Source organism: Erythranthe guttata, chromosome 2 (assembly GCF_056151865.1).
Source record: "Erythranthe guttata isolate IM_541 chromosome 2, IM_541, whole genome shotgun sequence".
NCBI classification, from domain to species: Eukaryota; Viridiplantae; Streptophyta; class Magnoliopsida; order Lamiales; family Phrymaceae; genus Erythranthe; species Erythranthe guttata.
In genome coordinates, this window is record NC_142534.1 from 9,596,218 (window position 1) to 9,618,031 (window position 21,814).

At 34.6% G+C, this 21,814-nt stretch overlaps 2 protein-coding genes across 8 annotated transcripts in view; both read left to right on the top strand.

Annotated features, from left to right (window-relative positions):
* LOC105976363 (lysine-specific demethylase JMJ29-like) overlaps positions 1-9,937 on the top strand; it is a 37,358-nt gene extending 27,421 nt beyond the window's left edge. For 5 of the 6 annotated variants that reach the window (XM_088827023.1, XM_088827030.1, XM_088827055.1 and 2 more), the window contains 3 exons: positions 8,728-8,801; positions 9,015-9,057; positions 9,505-9,937. The gene's annotated coding sequence lies outside the window, so the exon portion shown is untranslated. The remainder of the gene's footprint in view (positions 1-8,727; positions 8,802-9,014; positions 9,058-9,504) is intronic. The other variant, XM_088827034.1, reaches the window with a different exon arrangement.
* Positions 2,755-20,775, top strand: LOC105976365 (lysine-specific demethylase JMJ26). 2 transcript variants are annotated; one of them, XM_088827062.1, is made up of 9 exons: positions 2,755-2,821; positions 2,906-3,441; positions 3,663-3,986; positions 6,451-6,735; positions 18,362-18,434; positions 18,522-18,607; positions 19,153-19,272; positions 19,471-19,532; positions 20,344-20,775. In XM_088827062.1, the coding sequence occupies exons 3-9, from the start codon at positions 3,858-3,860 to the stop codon at positions 20,549-20,551; spliced, it is 963 nt and encodes a 320-aa protein (XP_088683188.1). In that variant the 5' UTR covers positions 2,755-2,821; positions 2,906-3,441; positions 3,663-3,857; the 3' UTR covers positions 20,552-20,775. The 2 variants fall into 2 exon arrangements, with proteins under 2 accessions (XP_088683188.1, XP_088683186.1); XM_088827060.1 differs by lacking the exon at positions 6,451-6,735 and adding an exon at positions 17,854-18,138.
* Positions 20,776-21,814: the final 1,039 nt, after the last annotated feature.

Sequence of the window (21,814 nt, forward strand, 5' to 3'; positions counted from 1 at the left end):
TTTTTAGCTTGTATATATCAGTTTGTGGTGCATCGAAAACTGTATTTTTACACAAAACGAGTACAAACTAGAGCACATTCCACGGAATCTAGATGATTATGTTGAATTTGGCACATTAAGGGTGGAGGTGTAAGAAAAAATCATAGTTGAGGGGGTAGATGTAATTATCCAAACAAGAGGGGGATTTTTGTAATTTGACCATACCTCAGGGGGGTGTTTGTAATTTACCCTAATAATAATAATATGAAAGTATGAAATAAAAACTATAACATACAATCAAACATTAAAATTCTTCAAAACTTAAACTATCACGAAATACTGAATTTTAGTTAAAAATTCACAAGAATTTAATGTAGGCAGTTTGCCATGAGAAATATCAATTGAGGGTGGATTTTTCAATTTTTGAAATATTAGGATGCATATCGCCAATTTGAGTCAATTTTGGGTGCGAAATGCAATTCACAATCTCCCACTTTCAATTTTACTATTTTACTATTTTTTTTATTGAAATAGTTATTGATGTTGTTGGTTTTTTTATTTCTTTGTCCGTGGTCAATTTTCATCATTCATTAATTCATTTATCTTGAATAATAAATATAATTTATATAGCACTTTGACGTATCAGCCTAACCATGCATCATTTGTGTAAAAGACAATAATGAAGATCTTTTTTTCCCCAAATGCATATTTTGAAAATTAAAAAGATAAAATATATTAAATTGTAATTTCAATTTTAATTAATAAATAAATAAAATAAAATAATTAGTTAATAATTTTTTATCTATCTTTCAAGTATAATAATAATAATAATATAAAACTATGAAATAAAAACTACAACAAATATTACAATTCCTTCAAAAGTTGAACTATCGTGAAATACTGAATTTTGGTTAAAATATCATAAGAATTTAATGTAGGCTGTAGTTTGCCATGAGAAATATCATTTGAGGGTGAACTTTGCAATTTTTGAAACATTAGGATGCAAATCGCCAATTAGAGTCAATTTTGGGTGCGAAATGCAATTCACAATTCCCCACTCTCAATTAAACTATTTTACTATTTCTTTTTACTGAAATATTTATTAATGTTGTTGGTTTATTTGCTTCTTCTTGTCCGTGGTCAATTTTCATCATTCGTTAATTCATTTACTTGAATAATAAATAGAATTTGTTGGATGCTTGCAGACTTAGTTTTATATAGCACTTTGACGTATCAGTCTAACCATGCATCATCTGTGTAAACAATAATAATGAAGATATTTTTTCCCCAAATGTATTATTATTATTTGTCCATTTGTTTAGTTTTCGGTGCAATACTGTTTGATCTCCTTTTTATTTTTCTTTCATTAAGTTGTAGCTTATGAAATACATTTGTTTATGGGCTATGACATGTGAATTTCCTACGAGCTCATTGTTATTTCATCTTCGTCAATTAGAGTCAATTTTGGGTGTGAAATAAGATTGGTTTTCTAGTCGTTTTATTATGATTTTTCTATAATCCATGCACATTTATTAGTTTTCTTAATATGTGTGAGTTAGCCAAAAAATACAATTAAAATGGAATGGAGGAAGTAAATATTATTCAAGTTATAATTTTTTACCATATTATAAATAAAAATAAATTGAATAATAAATGTCGAATACTTGCAAATTTTCATATATTTATAGTATTTTTTTTCTTTATTCTCTTACTGTACTATACATATATATTACAAGTATCGAGAAAGTAGATTAGTTTTATCTAAACGATAAAAATATTAACATTATAAATAATAGTTTCAATTATCCAGGTTAATTATTCAGGCCCCAAGTATGCGAAATAAACAAAAATGAAATTAACATTGAATTTTGATTATTTTGAATTAATATATTCAGGCAAAACCTAAAATGAAATAACATTCATTCTATCTTGTAACGATTTATTTTTATTAAAGAAATGGAAAATGAAATTACATTCTATTTTGTAAAAAAAAAAATATATTATATTGCTAGAAAGTCAAAAATGAAATAACTCTATCTTGATTATATTTTCAATTAATATATCACAAAAATGGTAAAAATATTTTTATTTGTTATTTGGCTAGAAAGTAAAAAAATGAAATAACTCTATCTTGATTATATTTTCAATTAATATATTACGAAAATGGTAAATGAAATTACATTCTATCTTAAATAAAATATTTGTTTTATTTTTTATTTGACTTAAAAGTGCAAAAATAAAAATTGTAATTGTTAAGCTTTGAGTGCAATCATGAAATCCATACGTATTATTAAGTAATACATAATTTATATTATGATGATTAATCTTTAGTAAATAAACTTTTCGTATTTATAAAAATACTATATTAAATGAATTTCTTTAATATTTTCTTTATAGAGAATGATAAATGTAATTTGATCTATTTATTATTTAAATTGTTAATGACTTAATTGGCCATAATCACTTAATGTTACAATTGAGTAACATAGGGGTATAATAGGCACTATATAAAAGGGAAGAAACCACCACCCTATTCATCCTTTTATATATAGTATAGATTTAATGTAGTTGGCATTAAATTAATTCTGCTTGATGTGAATTGTGATTGATTCCATTCATGTCCATTAAAAAAATGTTTTATCATGCTAACTAGTCTATCATATTGAATTGTGTTTTATAGTGCTGGATATGAACATAATTAATAGGATTTTTTATTTTCTCTATCAATTATAGTTTCACTGCTCGATGAATTACAATATCTTTTTGGTTGGACATGCTTATCGGTTGCAGGACTACGGCTTCCCAAAGCAAACTGTAGCCATGAATATCAACTGAAGAAATGGTGGGATATTTGGAACCAATTTATTTTCTCGATAATTCTCTTTCCAATATGCAAAATGTTGATTTTAGAACTTATGTTGTGCAGCAGTAACTGCAAATCTTCAGTATTTATTATTCACCGAAGCTGCCCAAACTGTTCATACAAGCTTTGTGTGAGTTGCTGCCAAGAGATTAGAAACGGATTTGTTTCGTACTGTAAATTGACAAATAACGGTAACATTACCTGTCCATCTCAAGGCATGGGGGGCTGTGGTCCTTGGATTCTGGAGTTGAAGTCCACATATCCAGTTAACTGGATATCGGAGCTGCTAACAAAAGCAGAATCAGTAGCTGAAGTTCCTGAACCTTCTGAAGGAGCATGCTCATGCTCGGGATACAATCATGGGAGTGAATCGGATAACTTCCATTGTCCCACAGTTGAGGGCGTTGAAACAGCGGACCAAAAACATTTCCAATGGCACCTATATAAAGGTGAGCCTGTAATAGTCCCTAACGTCCTCAGGAGAACGACAGGGTTGAGCTGGGAACCATTAGTCATGTCGCGCCTCTCACAAAATTAAAAGCACCCATGACTTGCGTATTCTAGAATTCAGCGTAATGAACTGCTTAAATTGGTGTGAGGTAAGTAAACTTCTCTAGTATGTTTTACCCTATCAGAGACGCAAATTATAATCCGGATTATGTGATTTGGATTCCTCATTTCTCATCCTTTTGTTAGAGTATCTAATAATTAATTTTCTAATAAATTCTTAAGTAGGTTTTAGATGCTAAGCCACACATTCTTCATGTTTACTTTTGTTTTTCGTGTTGTAATAATTTGAGTTTGGGACTATGACATGCAGGAAACAATTAACATACACCAATTTTTCAAAGGATACACTGAAGGCCTCTAGGACAGTGAAGGCCGACCCAAAATATTAAAGTTAGAGGATTGGCCTCAAGCTGAATCATTTGTAGAACGACTGCCGAGGCATTTTGGAGAGTTTGTCAAATGCTTGCCATTCAAGCATTATATTCATCAAGCTGGCTACCTCAACATGCCGGCTAAAACACCAAAAAAGTCTTTGAAGCCAAACTTGGGTCCAAAGATATGCTTTGGTTATGGAGTCGATGAGCACCTCGGCTTTTGTTCCGCAACCAAGCTCCAATATGCTCTTTCAGATATGGTACATTTTTTTCTGTTATATCTATCTTTATTAAATTGAGTGTTATTTTCCCATTAGACTTCCTACTACATCAATAGAAACAAAACAGTACATCTCCGAAAGAGATTTAATGATGTGTTAGCATCTTATGTGGATCTTAAGGATTGATATTGCGAATTACCACCAAATATATTAACATTTTATGTGGATCTTAAGGATCTTAAGAAATCAATTAATTTTATTTTTTTTGGAGTGTCAATATTTTAATGTTCTTAGGAATTGATATTTGTGAGGTACTACCTACCACCAAAATTCATGTTTTACAAGAATGGTAATACAAGAAAACTTAATATTTGCAATGCATAACTAGCACTCATAAATAGGATTTTTTTTTTCTTTTTTTGTATTTTTGTTTCTTCTATGGAACAATCTTTATTTTTGTTAATCTTAATTGTTGACTCATTATACGCATGCTTGAATCATGTTGAATATGCTTAAGACTTAGGAATAGTAGTTATACAATAATTCTGAATCAAGCGGAGGCGTGAAAGTTCAATGAGTTGTTGAAAACTATTTCTTGAAGAAGAAAGATGAATTTGAAGTGCGACTCCATGGTTTCTGAAACATGTCGTTGTCGTATAACGAAGCATATATGACCTCTTGCATGATAAACTTTTCGTTTGATCCTATTACCATTAATTTTTCTTCAAGATTTTGTCTTAATACTATAGAGTTGCTTCAATTTTTTCCCTTACTCGGGTAATTTTTTTGAGCTATAGTAAGATTTTGTAACTTCGAAATTTTTGTGGATTGAGACATTACGATCACTAGAGATTAGTGTCTACTTAATCTATAAAGACAACATTAGGCTTGGAACACATTGTTCGTTGTTTGTCATAATGTGCATGGCCAAGTGTCTGCAAAGAAGGAATAAGGAATAGGATTAGATAGAAAATGTGTAGTTGTAACTAGAACTCATAAGCATCGCATCAAAATGTGGGATTACCTCATGTATTCCCGGAGAAGTTCAGGGGTCTTTTTGAACTCTATAAATTGTTTCGCCAGTAGTGCGCCATGAAGACCATAAATCTATATATAAGCTTCAAAGTTATCCTATTTGAGCCAAGCCATGTTTGTATTAGGTAAATATAAGTTGAAGTTACCAAACCGAATGTAAAACACGGTGTAAAGTAATATAGAGCAAAAGATGGGGAAAAAAATAAACCGGACGTTGCCGTCGGAGATCATTAAATCAAGTTTTCATTACTATTTTCTTATAAACTAAACATATTTTGTGATTTCAAAAATTGTCCGTTTTCATTTCCCCATACACTTTCCATTTCTTCATTTTGAAATCCATGACCCAAAGGTAGCCAATCTAGAAAAAGACTTCTTCCCTATGACTTACAAATATCTATTAACGTATATTCAACTTCAACCATGCTTCAACCTTTGATGGTTAAGTGGAACCCTTGTGAAACTGCGCAAAGAGTTAAGCAAACTTTTGTTTTGGGGTTTTCTAGCATTTGAAATCATGTATCATCTATAATATAAAGCTATGTAAGCTAAACTATGTATGCAAATTTTCATCTCCAACTATAATGCAAGAACAAGGTATGCTTGATTTATTTTCGATAGATTTTGTGGTGATATTGTTTAAATACGATTTGATCGCGGATCATCATGATTATGGAAAGTAGCTAGCCACACTGATAGGAGTATAATTATTAGACTCGATGAAAAGGGAAATAAAATATCTTTTAGATTTCAAAATGTAGGATTCTTAGCATGTGCGGTTCAACAAGACCAATCTCTAATTTCAAGTTTAGATAAAGCTAATAAAGCCAAAATCCCAACTTATAAGTATATCTAAGTTATTAGGGAATGAAATGGTAATACTCGAGTTTTGGAGGCGGGGTCCATCACCGCATGCAAACGTACCATGTGAAAACCTGCTTCGACACCAATTTGAGAAAAGATAGGAGAAGAATTCCTTTCGTCACATATTAAGTAAAAACAGTACATCGGCATACACAAGTTACTCTAAGCTAAATTAAGAATATATACCAACTAATATACCATAATTAAGCTAAAAATCTTAAAAATTGTGCTTTTACTCTATCGTCCAAATTTGAACTTGTTGAAGAACCATCTCAGCCAAAAGCTTAAGCTGTTAGTGAAATGTCTCATTTAATATTAAGATCTCCAACATGCCCTCTCAAGTGCACGCGAATTACATTTGAAGTCTTGCACTTGAAATATTTGAATTGGGTGGCGATGGGATTCGAACTCGAATGACCACCTCAACCAAAAGTTTATGCTACTAGTGAAATGTATCTTTTAATATAAATATCTTAATTATATTCCATTCAAGCAAAACAACCACAAAAACTTTATGCGAGTCGTCAACGGAATGTTCCTTATTTAAATTTCATCGTCCATAGTTTTCACTCTCCTCATTTTTGTTATTTAAATTATTTTTCAGGTCAATATCTTGATGGATACTGCTGCCCAGGATCCAGTTGTATCTTCTGCCAGTAATCAGAAAGCAAATGAAAATGTCATGAGAAATCGGCAAAGTGAAAGGGAAAATAAAAGTAAAGGAAAAGAAAAAAACGATTCTTCAACCTCAACGAACAATGAGCAAAGGTTTGAGGCCCAAAAAGGTGGTGTTGTCTGGGACGTTTTCAGGAGACAAGATGTTGCTAAACTAGAGGAATATCTTAGGAGGCATTACGGACAGTTCAGACATATATTCCCTCTGCAACAAGTAATTAATTATATTCTAACTTTGAGTTTAATGGAACAATTGCCAACTTTCTTTTTTGGCGTTTTGTGGATTATTTCTCATATTGTAGTACTTCTTGTTTATTGAGCAGAATCCGAAACATATACTGTTGTCAACTTAGTAGATGGTTTTTATTCTTCTTTCTTTTTGCCGAAGTATTAAATCATTTAAAATTGTACTTATTTATTATTCGTCTATTCATGTGCAGTTGTTTCACCTTATTCATGAGAAAGCATTTTACCTAACGGTGAAGCATAAAAGGAACCTGAAAACAGAATATGGTTAGTATGTTATATGCGTTTTAATGGTGTAATATCGATAATTGCCAGGGATACTGATTATATATATGCTGGTACTTCTTTCTTTGTAGGAGTCAAACCGTGGACTTTTATTCAGAAATTAGGAGATGCAGTTATTGTACCAGCTGGCTGCCCTTATCAAATTAGGAATTTAAAGGTTCGATATATCGTCATAGTTACTGTTCAAGTAGTTTATTCGTATGTAGTTAATGCAATTAATGCGCTCTTGAGTTTGGTAACTTGGTCTTGGAAAAAAAATGAGAAGGATTTGCTCACTTTATCAATGTTTTACATTCTCTTGTTATTTCAACTATCTCCTTTCCTTTGATTCTTTGAATTTTTTTTTAGGCAAATATGGCTTTCAAGTAATTTAAGAGATGATTAATTATTGTTCCAAAATGATATACATTGCTTTAACAGACTCGATATTTCTCCAAGCCGCGGACTACCATCTTTTTTAATTTCTATGCATGGCTAAATGTTAATTTGGTTCCTCAGTAAATTTTTTCCCTTTTTTGTTTAAATTTTAAATTTTCTGTAAAAATATTACACAAGCCATGTAGAATATCGACTGGTATACAACATTGTAAACAACTTCATAATAATCATGCCCCTTGTGCATTTTTCATTTTAATGCTAACTTTGCAATTAATTTTTGTGTGTTTTCCTCTTTCAGTCTTGCACAAGTGTCTCTGCTAACTTTGTTTCAGCAGAAAGTGTTGGTGAGTGCATCCGTCTATCAACGGAATACCGGCGTCTCCCTCACAATCATAGTTCTAAGGAAGACACATTGTAGGTATGTAAGTTGATGTATTAGTATATAATATATAAAACGGATTTCCTTCCCTAAAAACTAAAATATATAAATTGAAAAGATTATTACTAAGTATGGATGAGAAGTATAATTTTCTCTAGTTATATTTGTTTCCAGCCTAACTCTGATTCGTGTGCATAAATAATACTAAATAAACATCTAATGGCTCTTAATGAAACAGGTGAAAACACTGGTTCTCTATGCCGTATGCCAAGTTGTGCAATACTTGGAAAGGATTGATCGGTAAGTGGGATATTCTTGATTTCCATGATTTAAGTTTTTGTCTAATTGTTCATTTTCGTTATCTGTTTACGGTCAAAGGTCTAGATCTGTAATTGAATTTGGTGGTTGAATAACTAGCCGATGGAATTAACTCGGATGTTTGTTGAATTTCGCTGTCGTGAGATGGAGAACAAATGTTATTTTGACTTCCTTCAGATGCTTGATATTGCTAAAAATTTCTCATAATAAGTAGCCTTGATTTGATATCATTTATTTTATTTTATTTTCTAAGGAAGAAGAAGTAGAATTAGCCTTCTCATTGGCGATTTTGACACCTGTTTTTTTTTTTTCCAGTAATAATACCTTAAGAAATCCGTTTGAGCAGGAGAATGTACAGCCAGGGGAGAGACCTAGTCTGTCACAAATGAGGAAGGAGTTAGAGCGGATGAAGTTGGCTCTTGAAACGAAAGGCCACCTTTTTCAAACGCATATGAAAGACTATCTTTTGAAAGAGATTGCGCTCTTCACCGACAGAATAAACTCCAGTGCTGGCTCTTCTTCGTCTTAGCATAAATGGATACAAGCATTTCCAAAATGTATATTGTTGCCAGCTAAGATTGGTCAACGCTGATACGTTAGATGAGCTGGCGTGGCGTGGCTGGATAAGGCACAATTTATTGCGAATCGCTGCATTGACTGCCGGCCTTATCACGGTAGATTTTCTCACCATTATATAACACACTCGTTTTCCCTTCCCCCATTCATTCCCATATCTCGATTCCTCTCTCAGTTTTCTTCTCATCATTTTCTCAGATATTTGTAAGTGTTTTATTTAGTTTTTGAATGATGACTACCCCCCATTTGTATTCTCTATTCAACATTGAATTTTCCTCTTTCTGCTGATTTTCTTTTTTTGGATTGTGAAGTTACCAATGAAGGAAAATTCCGCCGAAGTGGCCCAATCTGAAGGTAAATTTCGTAATTACAATTATGGCACTTCTCTACTATGATTTATCCGGTCAATTGAAAAAATTGTTGTGTACTGAAATATGTGATTGGATATGACACCTTTGCTCGCTTTACGTTTTTTTATTTGTTGGATTGTTTTCAAATTAATTTTCTAAAAATAACGATGTTCTTCGTATAGCTTATTTCATCAATCATGGTCGTATTTCTTGTAATGGTTTCTTGGTCGCAATTTCAATTAACTCACAATGTGGCTTGTAAATCTGTTTGTGGGCCGGCCAACATTTTCAAAATGTCGGCATTCTGTTTGGCTCAAGTGTTTTTTCGTTCATGACTTTTGATGCGTGAAGATCTTTATGTGCCCTCTTAATGTTTTATTGCAATTTTAATTCATGAATATATATGTTGGTTCAACCCTTTTTATCGGCTACGTATCATTTCTTATTCCAGGGGAGATGCGTATACCTAGTCTTGCAGAAGTGAAGAGGGAGTTGGAGAGGATGAAATTGATTCTCGAAACAAAAGGCCACCTTATTGACCCTCATATGAAAGCCTATCTTTTGCAAGAGATTTGCTCCTCCTTAACAAAGTAAACACCTCCGCCGAGTCTTCTACGTCTCAGTGACACCATATCTACCGATGCGTTAACGTTTTTCATACTATAATTTTGAGCAATATTTTTTTTTTCTTCGTTTTTTGTGAGTTGTAGTGAGTTTGGCTAATCAGCTTTGACATGAATGAACTGTTTGTTTTTTATTATAATATATATCTTTAATTTCGTAGCAATATGTTGTAGCAGTTTCATTTTTCTCCTACTTTGTAATTCGTACCATGATTTAATTTTCTTAATAATATAAAACGGATGGAGTAAATGTATTGAAAACCGGATCGGACATTGACCCGAACAAGCTATTGGATCACGGTTGGACGGGTTTAACCGGTTTTTTAATTTTTTATTTTATAATTGAGTTAATTGCATAGACCCCCCTATGTTATTTCTCGGAAGCAAAAAACCCCCCCTGGAAAAAAAATTAGCATATAACCCCCTATGTTGTGTTTTAGTCAGCCCACCGCCCTTTTGTGTGCACTGGCTCGTTGACTTACGTGAAATGACAGAATCGCCCTTAATAAAAAATAAAGCAAAAAAAAAGACCCCAATACTCAAAATACGTATCCTAACCTTTTCCCCCAAATCGTATCTTAGATTTTGCTTATCCAAATTATAGCCACACAATCTCTCACAGCACACCATCAACTCTAAAAAACAAAACTATCTCACATCTCCGAACTGAAATTTGAAGCCCTAAAAAAAAATCGAAGCCCTAATTTTGAAATTGCATCTCTGAATCCCGAAGCCCGCAGAACCAGAAGAAAGGAATGTAAGCGCTAGAAGAATTCTCGCCCATATATTAAAGAGGTTGGATTTTGATTTCCGAGTTTTTGCTGTTTTTAAGGCATGTTGAATCTCTGTTCATATGTTTGAAGATTCGTGGTAGTGGTCCATACATTGTCTGCTTTTTTTTTGGATGTGTGGGTTGTGGTCCAATTTTTATTTATTTATTGATTTTTTTGTGTAAAACATGTGCTTGTCTGGAACTTCAGGGAACAAGTGGGGCTTCTACACCATTTCTTTAATCAAGTTGATTCATTGTAGAATTTATGTTTTTTAGTGTTTGTATTCAACTGTTTAAAGCAGTGAACATGTGGTTAATTTTTTTTTGTCTTTAACTTTGAACTCAGTAATGTATTTAAGTCTTATATAGTAATGTATTTAACATGTGGTTCAATTTTATAAAGTAATGTATTTAACTGTTCAACTTTTTTTGTCTTTAATTTAATAATGGAGATGAACATGTGGCCCAATCTAATAATTGAGTTTGTCTTTAAGTCACTGAACACTTCTTTGTATGCAGATGGAGAACCTTGTGACAGTGTCTCTTTGGCTAGATAGCAATTTTACACATAGCCCCAACTTGTCTTATGTTGGAGGAAGAAAGCAAGTGACCACAAGGATTATCTTAGACTACATGAATATGGATTCACTATATGCGCTATATAGGTTTTGTGGAGGTAAAAAGTTGAATGTCACTTTCTATTTTCTGTACCCTGGTCAGTAACTTGAACATGGCTTAAGGCAGATTTTAGATGATGTTTCCATAGCATGGTTAGTGAGTGTGCATGAAGGTCTAGATCATTTGACACTGTACACTGAAGATACTGGTATAGAGCCACTACTTGCAGTTGATAGGGATAGGAATGTATCAAGGGAAGAAGTGGAAATATTGTATTTTCAGCAAGGGGATGAAGAAGTACACTTTTCTGAAGCACCATTTGAAGAACAACTAAATGATGAACTAAGAAATGAAGAACCAAATATTGAAGATCAAGAAGCTGAAGAACCAAGTGTTGGAAATCATGCAGCTGCAGAATCAACTGTTGAACATCAAGAAGCTGCATAACAAACTATTGAAAATCAAGCAGATGAAGAAGCAAATGTTGAAAATCAAGCAGATGAAGAAGCAAATGTTGATTCTGAGGATGATGATTCTGCAGATGATGACTACCTGCAGCCTGAAGATGCTACTTCAGATGAAAATGATGTACATTCAAATGTTCCAAGTGAGGAGTTAGATGATATTGAGGGCTCCTCTGATGATGATATCTTTGTGGATAGACAGTTCACTAAGCAAGACCTATTGAGGAAGTTAAGAAGAATGGGGAAGAATGTTAGGAGACCAAGTAAAAGACTGCATAAATGTCCAATTGACCAATTTGAATCCCAGTGGTACAGTGAAGCTGAAGATGATGATGCTGTTGATAACTTGGATGGTTGCAACAAATCTAAATGTCCAACATTCACTGAAGGGCAAAATATGAAGAACAAAGAGTTGGAAGTTTTGATGAAGTTTGGAAATATTGGTCTTTTCAGACAAGCCCTAACAGATTGGTTAGTCAGAAATGGTTATGAATTAGAATATGTGAAAAATGAAAGGAAAAGGGTGACAGCAGAATGCAAAACTGAAGGCTGTAATTGGAGGATCCATGCCTCTGTTGTGCAGGGTGGTCCAACATTTCAGGTACTACTGTGTTTCAAACTTATAATAAGTATTTTCTTATTGCTTTTACTTTTGGCATTATGGTGTTAATGTTTCTTTCATTGCAGATCAAGAGCATAACTGGAGAGCACACATGTTCAAAAAATGAGAGTTAACAAGCATGCAACTTCAAAATACATTGGACAGAGAATGGAACAAGCCATTAAAGACAATCCAGATGACACTATTACCAATCTTGGAAATTCTGTGATGAGGAAGGTGGGTATAGAAGCTGGCTATTGGAAGACTTTGAGGGCAAAAAATGCTGCAATCAACAAAATTAGAGGGCTGGATGTTGAAGAATACACTCAACTCTGGGATTACTGTGAGACTGTAAGAAGCAAGAATCCATGAGCTAAGTTACTGCTCAGAAAGGTGTTATATTCAGACCCCCCCTGTGTTTGAGAGGATGTACTTCAGCCTTCCTGCAATGAGAATGGGATTTCTATCAGGGTGTAGGCCATTAATTGGGCTTGATGGATGTTTTCTTAAAACAGTTCATGGTGGGCAGCTGTTGTGTGCTGTTGGGAGAGATGGGAATGACAACTTGTTTCCAATTGCCTTGGCTGTGGTTCCAGTGGAGAACAGAGAAGCTTGGACCTGGTTCTTGGGAGAGCTCCTTGATGAAATTGGAGGTGTTGAAGAAAGGAAGTGGACCTTCATTTGTGATAGGCAAAAAGGTCTTCTTGAAGCAATAAAGGACCTTGCCCCTGGATGTGCTCACAGATTTTGTGTGAGACACACTTATCAGAATTTCAAGCAAAAGTGGCCTTCCTTGGAATTAAAAACAATGCTGTGGAGAGCTGCTTCAACAGGGAACAAGAATGATTTTGAATCAAAGATGGTTGAGATAAGGAGATTGGACAAAGATGCAGCAAAGTATTGAGAAAGATACCAGCTGAACATTGGGCCAGATCTTATTTTTCTACAAAATGCAGGTCTGATGTATTGGTCAACAATTTGTGTGAGTCCTTCAACAACTACATACTTGAAGTTAGGGAGAATCCCATTATTAGTATGTTTGAATGGATAAGAACCAGATTGATAACTAGAATTCAGACAAAAAAGGCTGGTATGGAGAAGTATGCATGAACTATCTGCCCTAATATCTTGAGGAAGATCAATAAGTCCCAGCAACTTGCAAGAAACTGTTATCCAAGGTAGTGTGGAAATGAGGAGTTTGAGGTGGATGCAAATGGTGTGAGATATGTGGTGTACTTAGCTAAAAGAGAGTGTACATGTGGCATATTTCAATTAAATGGATATCCATGTCCTCATGCCTGGTCTTGCATTGCAGAAAGAAGATACAAAGTTGAGGATTTTGTGGACACATGTTATAGGAAGGAAAATTACTTGAAAGTGTATGCCTATATGATACATGCAGTCCCTGGACCCAGAGATTACTTGAAGACCACTTATGAGCCACTTCAGGCTCCAAAATACCAGAAAAAAAAGGGAGACCAACCAGATTAAGAAGGAAAGCTCCAGATGAGATTCATAGGACCTCATACAGGAAGGGTTTGACACACACCTGTCAAAATTGCTTACAAAGAGGTCATAATAAGGGAACCTGCAAAAATCCTACAAATCCAAGGTCCAAACTTTATAATGTAAATGTACATATCATTGATTTCCTTATTAAATTCATTGATTTCCTTATTCAGAATAATACAAGTGCCAATATGGTTGTTTTATTGTGTTAGGGAAACTCACCAAGTGAAGAAGTGCAAACCTCTCAAAGTGCCCCTCCAAGTTCTAGTCAAGAACCAGTTACTCCACATCCAACCGGACCTTCATCTGCTGCAAATGCTCCTCCAGGATCCCTTCCACCCCATCCAAGTGGTCCTCCTTTTGGTCCTTTAGGATCTGTTCCAGTACCTGGCAGTGGTCCTCATTTTGTACCTACAAGACCTGATCCAGCACATGCTTCTGCCCCTCCAGGAAGGGTTAGTCTTTCTTTTATTCTTTCCATTGTTTGAACTGGTCATATTGCCTAGTATTTGTAACTGTTTAATTGCAATTGTAGATATACCAAGGAAGAAGAAATGAGGCTTTACTAGGAAGAACCAAAAAATTCAAGAAACCAAGGCCAACAAATCAAGCACAAGCAACTGTTCCACCCCCAAGTCAAGCACAAGTAACTGTTCCACCTCCAAATCAAGCACAAGCAACTGTTCCACCTCCTACTGCAAAAACTGTTCCACCATCTGCTTCAAATGCAACTTTTCAAGCTGGAAATTCAAGTCAAATTCATGTGCGCAAAAGAAAGCCTCAAATAGCAGAAGTCCTTCAGAATATTAGGAATGCTTCTAAAAAGAAGAGGCATTGGAAGACTTGATCTGTTGTAAAATTCTTTTGGCTGTCTTTTGAAAGTTGAATGTTTTTTGAATCTGTAAAAGTCCTTTTGAATTGGTGATCTTTTGATAAACTTGTGATATAACTCTAGATGGTCTTTTGATGAACTTGTAACACCCTTTTGCTGGTCTTTGTATTGTTGGGGATCGTGCATGTATACGCAGCGGAATTTAAAATTTTTATATCGAACTAGTTTCGATTACATGCATAAACTAATCACATAGTCAACGTACCTTAACGCTTCCGCCATACATATGGTAATTATCGATTTAATTGAAAAACACGTAAAACCGAAAATTACGAAACATGCTTTTTCTTCATTTCACAAAATCGAAACATGTAATCATGTATTACTCATGCTCGCAAATTAATAATCATACAAACATGTTCGAATCGAATTACGAAAGTTCCGATTTAATTACCTCTTGTAGCGTGCGATTTCGACGAATCGAAATCCTAGAACGAGTCACGTACAAGCTGCTAATTACCAATCCACGGGGCTGCAACTCACGGCTGGAACAAGCTGATCCAGCAAGCAACGAACGACGACGAATGGCAGCAGTAGCGGCGGCGCGTGGCAGCAGCAGCGGCGGCGCGTGAGCGGCGGTGCGGCGCGTGCGGCGGTGCGTGGATTCGTCGGGGCAGCAGCTCCTCTCCAATTAGGTTTCACCTCGTATTTTCGACCCACTCGAACTACAGCACTAGATGTAAACGATTTAGATAACAACAAGAATAAAACGAAGGAAACGAGAGAAGAAAACCGGCGGTTTTCCGGCGGTGGTCGGCGGTGGCGCGCCGGTGGAGCAACGGCCGAAGAGGGGAGCGGCTAGGGCTTGAGCGGCTAGGGTTTGGTGCTGAAAATCTGATCTCAAAACTCTTTTTGAGGTCTATTTATACCTAGGGTTTTCAACCCTAGTGGGCTTAAGTCATTGGGCTTGACCACTGATGCATTAAGCCCATTCCCTCGTCGGCCTCGTTTCTAATAAACGATCGTTCACAAAATTATAACAAAATTATATTTGTGACGAGCTCAAAGTCCTCGTCGATACGAGTGCCTCTTCGAAATTTCCAATTTCCAAAATTGGAAACTTCCACTTCAGTGGACTTGCTAAATCGGGAAACTTCCCAATTTAGAAAGTTCACTAAATTCCGCATGTCTCTCTTTCTCTACGTTTATTCCGATCCACAATTACGAATCTTGGATTCAATCATATCGACATCCAATCGTTCAAAGATTAACACATTAATCTATGCTTGTTGTTATCAAGGATCTATATTACACGAGAAGTGTGACCCTCAATGGTTCAGGTGTATGCTAGCCGTGGGCTCACAACTCTTTGTGATTCGAACAACACATTGTTCTTATACGAACTCCTCCCAAGAGTCCCGATTAGAGTAAAACTCATTTTACCTAATCCCCGATCAAATCGGTGCCCAACGAATCAAGATTGGCGTCAAGCAACTACGCATCATGATTCCCTAGATACAAATGAAGTGCCTGCAAGAACCTTATGATATAGTTAGCGTACAGTACGATCCCTTCGTAGCACATGTCCCGATTGAACTAGAGGCATTGGTTCACCGAGACCTCTTATAAAGTTCAATAACCGTGCGAACGTTCTAGGTATTATAAATCCGTTCGTGTGCGACTTAGGGAAACACATTTCCCTAATCACCCCACTATCAACTCTGGCCAGAGATTCCATGGATTATAAACCGTCAGAACACACAGGACATCCATGACTACTCAAGCGCTCGAATCCCCTACTACAATGCACAGACTTCACACTAGATTTCGGATTGCACGAACGTTGGCCCTTGGAGCGGTCCGCGGTGGGACTCAGGGACAGGTCACGATACAATCGGTCCTCTAGTGAAGTCACGGTGATGTCTGGGTCTTAAGGACTAATGGTGTACAACTATATCTTAGAAACCTATTACTCGATGAATGAGAACCACTTATAGATTTCTAGGGCGAGGGAGTTCAGTGAACTCATCCAGTATGAGCACCCACTCAAGTATGCCGATGTCACAACACCGAGGACTGATGAGACGCAGTACACATACACTAAGTGCTAGTCTCAAAAGGGAAAGGCCGGTATCCTCATTATTGGCGTAACCCATCGACTAGGAACAAGGTTAAACAGTTACATTACATTGCTGAGTTATCTCACGATTCTACTAGATCAACTCACAGTAATAGAGTAACTCGTTAGGACTATATCTATGCTGCTTGCATGGGATAACAGATATAGAATGCCAAATAAGATATTTTATTATTACGAACGAAAAACGATTGTTTTATTACAAAGATAAAGAGAAGGACCACAACCACAAGTTGGCTTGCCGGTCACCTACTCTAACATGTATGACCTTTTGACTTTTTTCTGTTGATGAATTTGTCAGTAGATGAATTTGGATATATTTTGATGAAATTGTATGTTGGTTTGTTATTGTTGATTTCATTGGTTTGTTGTTAATTAATTGTTACAGGGAGAAACATGTAAACATGGAGGAATTTACTACATACTTATAACACAGAGGGGGTTTATGCTAATTGTTTACAACATAGGGTTTCGTTTGCTTATTTATAATTATACAGGGGGGTCCATGCTAATTAGTAAGTACAAATTTTGGGAATACAACAACCAAAACCAAAAGAACTACAACATCACAAATTCGTAATAATACTTGAATAGAACATCAAATTGTCATTACAACATCTCAAACTCCTAATAATACTTGAATAAGTAACATCAAATTGTCATTACAACATCTCAAATTCCTAATGATACTAGAGTAAATAACATCAAATTGTCAATATTACACTGATAACAACAACTTGAACAACTAATACTACATTACAACTTATCAAAATAGGGTCATTCATAACAGCTTCAAATCTTCAGTAGCAGCACCAAAACAATTACTAACAATGCTACGCATATAGCCCATGAAATTTGCAGCATAAATCAATCATTTTTTTCAGTAGAAGCTTGTGGAATAATTTCGTCGGCTTCATCAAATTCATTGGGCAACGGTTGTTCCCAACTAGGATTTTCCCAGCTTGGATATTGTACGGCTCGAATTGGCTCACACCATTGAAAAAACGTGCAACGACGAAAGTATAGGTACACATATGAAGAGATTAAATAAATAGCTTACTCAATGATAATCTTTATTTTGGTGTGCGATGTTACTATTGTAAGACTGTGCTTTTACTCTATCGTCCAAATTTGAACTATATTCCATTCACTTTATGCTGATCGTCAATGCAACTTACCTTATTTAAATTCTATCGTCCATACTTTTCACTTTCCTTACTTTTGTTATTTAAATTCTTTTTCAGGTCAATATCTTGATGCATACTGCTGCCCAGGATCCAGTTGTATCTTCTGCAAGTAATGAGAAAGCAAATGAAAACGTCATGAGAAATCAACAAAATGAAAGGGAAAATAAAAATAAAGGAAAAGAAAAAATCGATTCTTCAACCTCAGCAAACAATGAGCAAAGGTTCGATGAACAAAAAGGCGGTGCTGTCTGGGACGTTTTCAGGAGACAAGATGTTCCTAAATTGGATGAATATCTTAGGAGGCATTACGGACAGTTCAGTCATAAATTCCCTCTGCAGCAAGTAATTATATTCTAAACTTTGAGTTTAATGGAACAATTGCCAACTTTCTTTTTTGGCGTTTTGTGGATTATTTCTCATATGGCAGTACTTCTTGTTTGTCGAGCAGAATCCAAAACATATAATGTTGTAAAATTAGTAGATGGTTTTTATTCTTCTTTCTTTTTGGCGAAGTATTAAATCATTTAAAATAGTACTTATTTATTTTTCGTCTATTCATGTGCAGTTGTTTCACCCTATTCATGAGAAAGCATTTTACCTAACGGTGGAGCATAAAAGAAACCTGAAAGCAGAATATGGTTAGTATGTTTTCTGCGTTTAATGTGGTAATATCGATAATTGCCAGAGATACTGATTTTATATATGCTGGTATTCTTTCTTTGTAGGAATCAAACCGTGGACTTTTATTCAGAAATTAGGAGATGCAGTTATTGTACCAGCTGGCTGCCCTTATCAAATTAGGAATTTAAAGGTTCGATATATCGTCCAAATTGCTGATATTTGGCTGTTATGCTATTCAAGTAGTTTATTCGTTTTTAGTTAATGCAATTAATGCGCTCTTGAGTTTGGTTACTTCGTCTTGGAAAATAAATGAGAAGGATTTGCTCACTTCATCAATGTTTTACATTCTCTTGTTATTTCAACTATCTCCTTTCGTTTGATTCTTTGAATATTTTTTTGTAGGCAAATATGGCTTTTAAGTAATATAAGAGATGAAATAATTAATTATTGGTCCAAAATGATATACATTGCCTTAACAGACTCGATGTATCTCGAAACCGCGGACTACCATCTTTTTTAATTTCTATGCATGGCTAAATGTTTATTTGGTTCCTCAGTTAATTTTTTCCTTTTTTGTTTAAATTTTGAATTGTCTGAAAAAATGCTACACAAGCCAAGTAGAATATCCGACTGGTATACAACTTTGTAAACAACTTCATAAATTATCATTCCGCATATGCATTTTTGCATTTTCATGCTAACTTGCAATTAATTTTTGTGTGTTTCCTCTTTGAGTCGTGCACCAGTGTCTCTGCTAACTTTGTTTCAGCAGAAAGTGTTGGTGAGTGCATCCGTCTATCGACGGAATATCGCCGTCTCCCTCACAGTCATAGTTCTAAAGACAACAAATTGCAGGTATGTAAGTTGATGTATTAGTGTATAATATATAAACGAATTTCCTTCACTAAAATCTAAAATATATAAATTGAAAAGATTATTACTAAGTATGGATGAGAAGTATAATTTTCTCTAGTTATATTTGTTTCTAGCCTAACTCTGATTCGTTTACATAAATAATACTAAATAAGCATCTAACGGCTCTTAATGAAACAGGTGAAAACACTGGTTCTCTATGCCGTATGCCAAGCTGTGCAATACTTGGAAAGGATTGATCTGTAAGTCGGATATTCTTTATTTCCATGATTTAAGTTTTTGTCTAATTATTCATTTTCATTTTCGTTTTCTGTTTACGGTAAAAGGTCTAGATCTGTAATTGAATTTGGTGGTTGAATGACTAGCCGATGGAAATAACTCGGATGTTTGATATTGATGGAGAACAAATGTTATTTTTATGTCCTTCACATGCTTGATTAGGGATGGCAGCGGAGCGGGTACCCTCGAAAAAGTGCAATACCAGAACCATTACCATTTAATATAGCTCAAACCATGACCATACCAAACCCTTTTAAAAAGTTAATGAAAATACCATAACCGTTACCACGAATATCCGGGTACCCACGAGTACCCATTTACCATTTAAATTATGGTAATAAAAATTTTTTTAGATACAATAACGTTTAAATAACTCTCAGAAAAGAAAAAGAAAAAAAGAAAAGAAAAAAACAGTAAATTATACAAATATATCCTCCATAAATTATTTAATATTTTATTTAAAATTTTTGCCAAATTTTTTTTTTATTCATATTGTTGAATTAATATATATATATATATATATTAAATGGTCGGGTACCCATGACCATATAGGTAAAACCAGAACCATACCAAAACCATGACGGTTTTCTTTTCTTTTACCAAAACCATTACCAAACCCTAATGGTTTCGGTAACGGATTCTAAACGGAGCGGATACCCACGGATAGCTAGCGGTTCGGGTTTTTTTGCCATCCCTATGCTTGATATTGCTAGAAGTTTCTGATAATAAGTAGCCTAGACATAACTCATTTTTCTTTTTTTTTTTCTTTTTCAGTAATAATACCTTAAGAAATCCGTTTGAGCATGAGAATGTACAGCCAGGGGAGAGACCAAATCGTTCACAAACGAGGAGGGAGTTGGAGAGGATGAAATTGGCTCTCGAAACGAAAGGCCACCTTTTTCAACCTTATATGAAAGAGTATCTCTTAAAAGAGATTTCGCTCCTCACGGACAAAATAAACTCCAGTGCTGGCTCTTCTTAATCTTAGTGACACCATTAAAAATGCATTTTGTATTAATTTTATGTTTCAAATGTATATAGTTTTGATCCATATATACTTTTTTATTTTTATTAATATTGATAGAGCTGTGTATGTTATGTATGTTGTTGAGTCTGGTGAATCAACTTGAAATTAAATGTATTACTATATATAGGCTACTGCAATGTGTTATGTTGGTTGTAAACGGTTTTGTTTTATAGATGCTACACCAGGTGAAATACAGGGGTGATCCTCCACCATTGATGTACATATAATAACACACTCCTATGTGTATGTGTGCTTAATGAATAGTTATATGTATAGATCAATGGTGCATGATCACCCAATGTGTTTCATCGGGTGTAACATCGCATAGAGTGCTGTAAACTATGCCGAATTTTTGGCCCTTAGAACTGTTTGGTGAAATTTGAGATTTTAAATTTCATGGCAGATAATTAGAAAAATGAGGTTAGATAGTTGATTAGCTCAACCTTGAGACCGAATTACACATGTGCAAACAAGTGAGTTAGCTACATTTGTAGGGCCATGTGTTCCCTTGTTTTTTTTACCACTAATATAAAAGAACACAAGTATTATTAGTCCATCTATTATTTCGGAAAATTATCTGGAAGTCCTTAAAAAATATACTCTATAGTTATAAGGGCATGTATATTTTGCCTTTTTGCTGAAGTTTTTGTACGCTTTCGCGTTATGGATCTGATCCTAGATCTGGAGGAAAACTAACAGTAACGGCGATGCGGTGATTTGTACAATTTAGTTATATTAATATGAGTACAATTTAGTTATATTAATAAGCAACATCTTAGTTAAAATAAACAAAAGAAAAAACTAAAGTAAGAATATATACATCTCACGACACATACACAATTAACACAGACAACTTAGAAAACCTATCTACAGAGCTTATTACATTAACGAGCAACAATTTATAAAAAAAACATTTTTTTACATGTAATTCTATTATGAAGTTAGATAACATAGAAAACTTATTTGCATTGCTTAGTTACACAACTTATTTAGAATAAGTTGAAGAAAAAAACTTCAATCTCTAATGCGAACATTACCACCAATATTACCATCACCAAACAGTTTTTCATATTTATCCGTTTTAGATTCCATGATTATTATGAATGAGTGTAATAAAAATTGTATGTGTCTGCATGTTTGTGGTTGCGTATGTGTGTGATTATTGCGTGTGGCCGAGCGTGACAGGATTGAACGGAATTTGACGAAAAACATTTAAGG

Excerpts from the sequence above, each read along its gene's own strand:
- LOC105976365 (XM_088827062.1), top strand. The coding sequence starts at position 3,858 with ATGCCGGCTAAAACACCAAAAAAGTCTTTGAAGCCAAACTTGGGTCCA. Across the intron at positions 18,608-19,152 it reads ATCAAATTAGGAATTTAAAG|TCGTGCACCAGTGTCTCTGC; the intron begins GTTCGATATATC and ends TTCCTCTTTGAG. Across the intron at positions 19,273-19,470 it reads CTAAAGACAACAAATTGCAG|GTGAAAACACTGGTTCTCTA; the intron begins GTATGTAAGTTG and ends TTAATGAAACAG.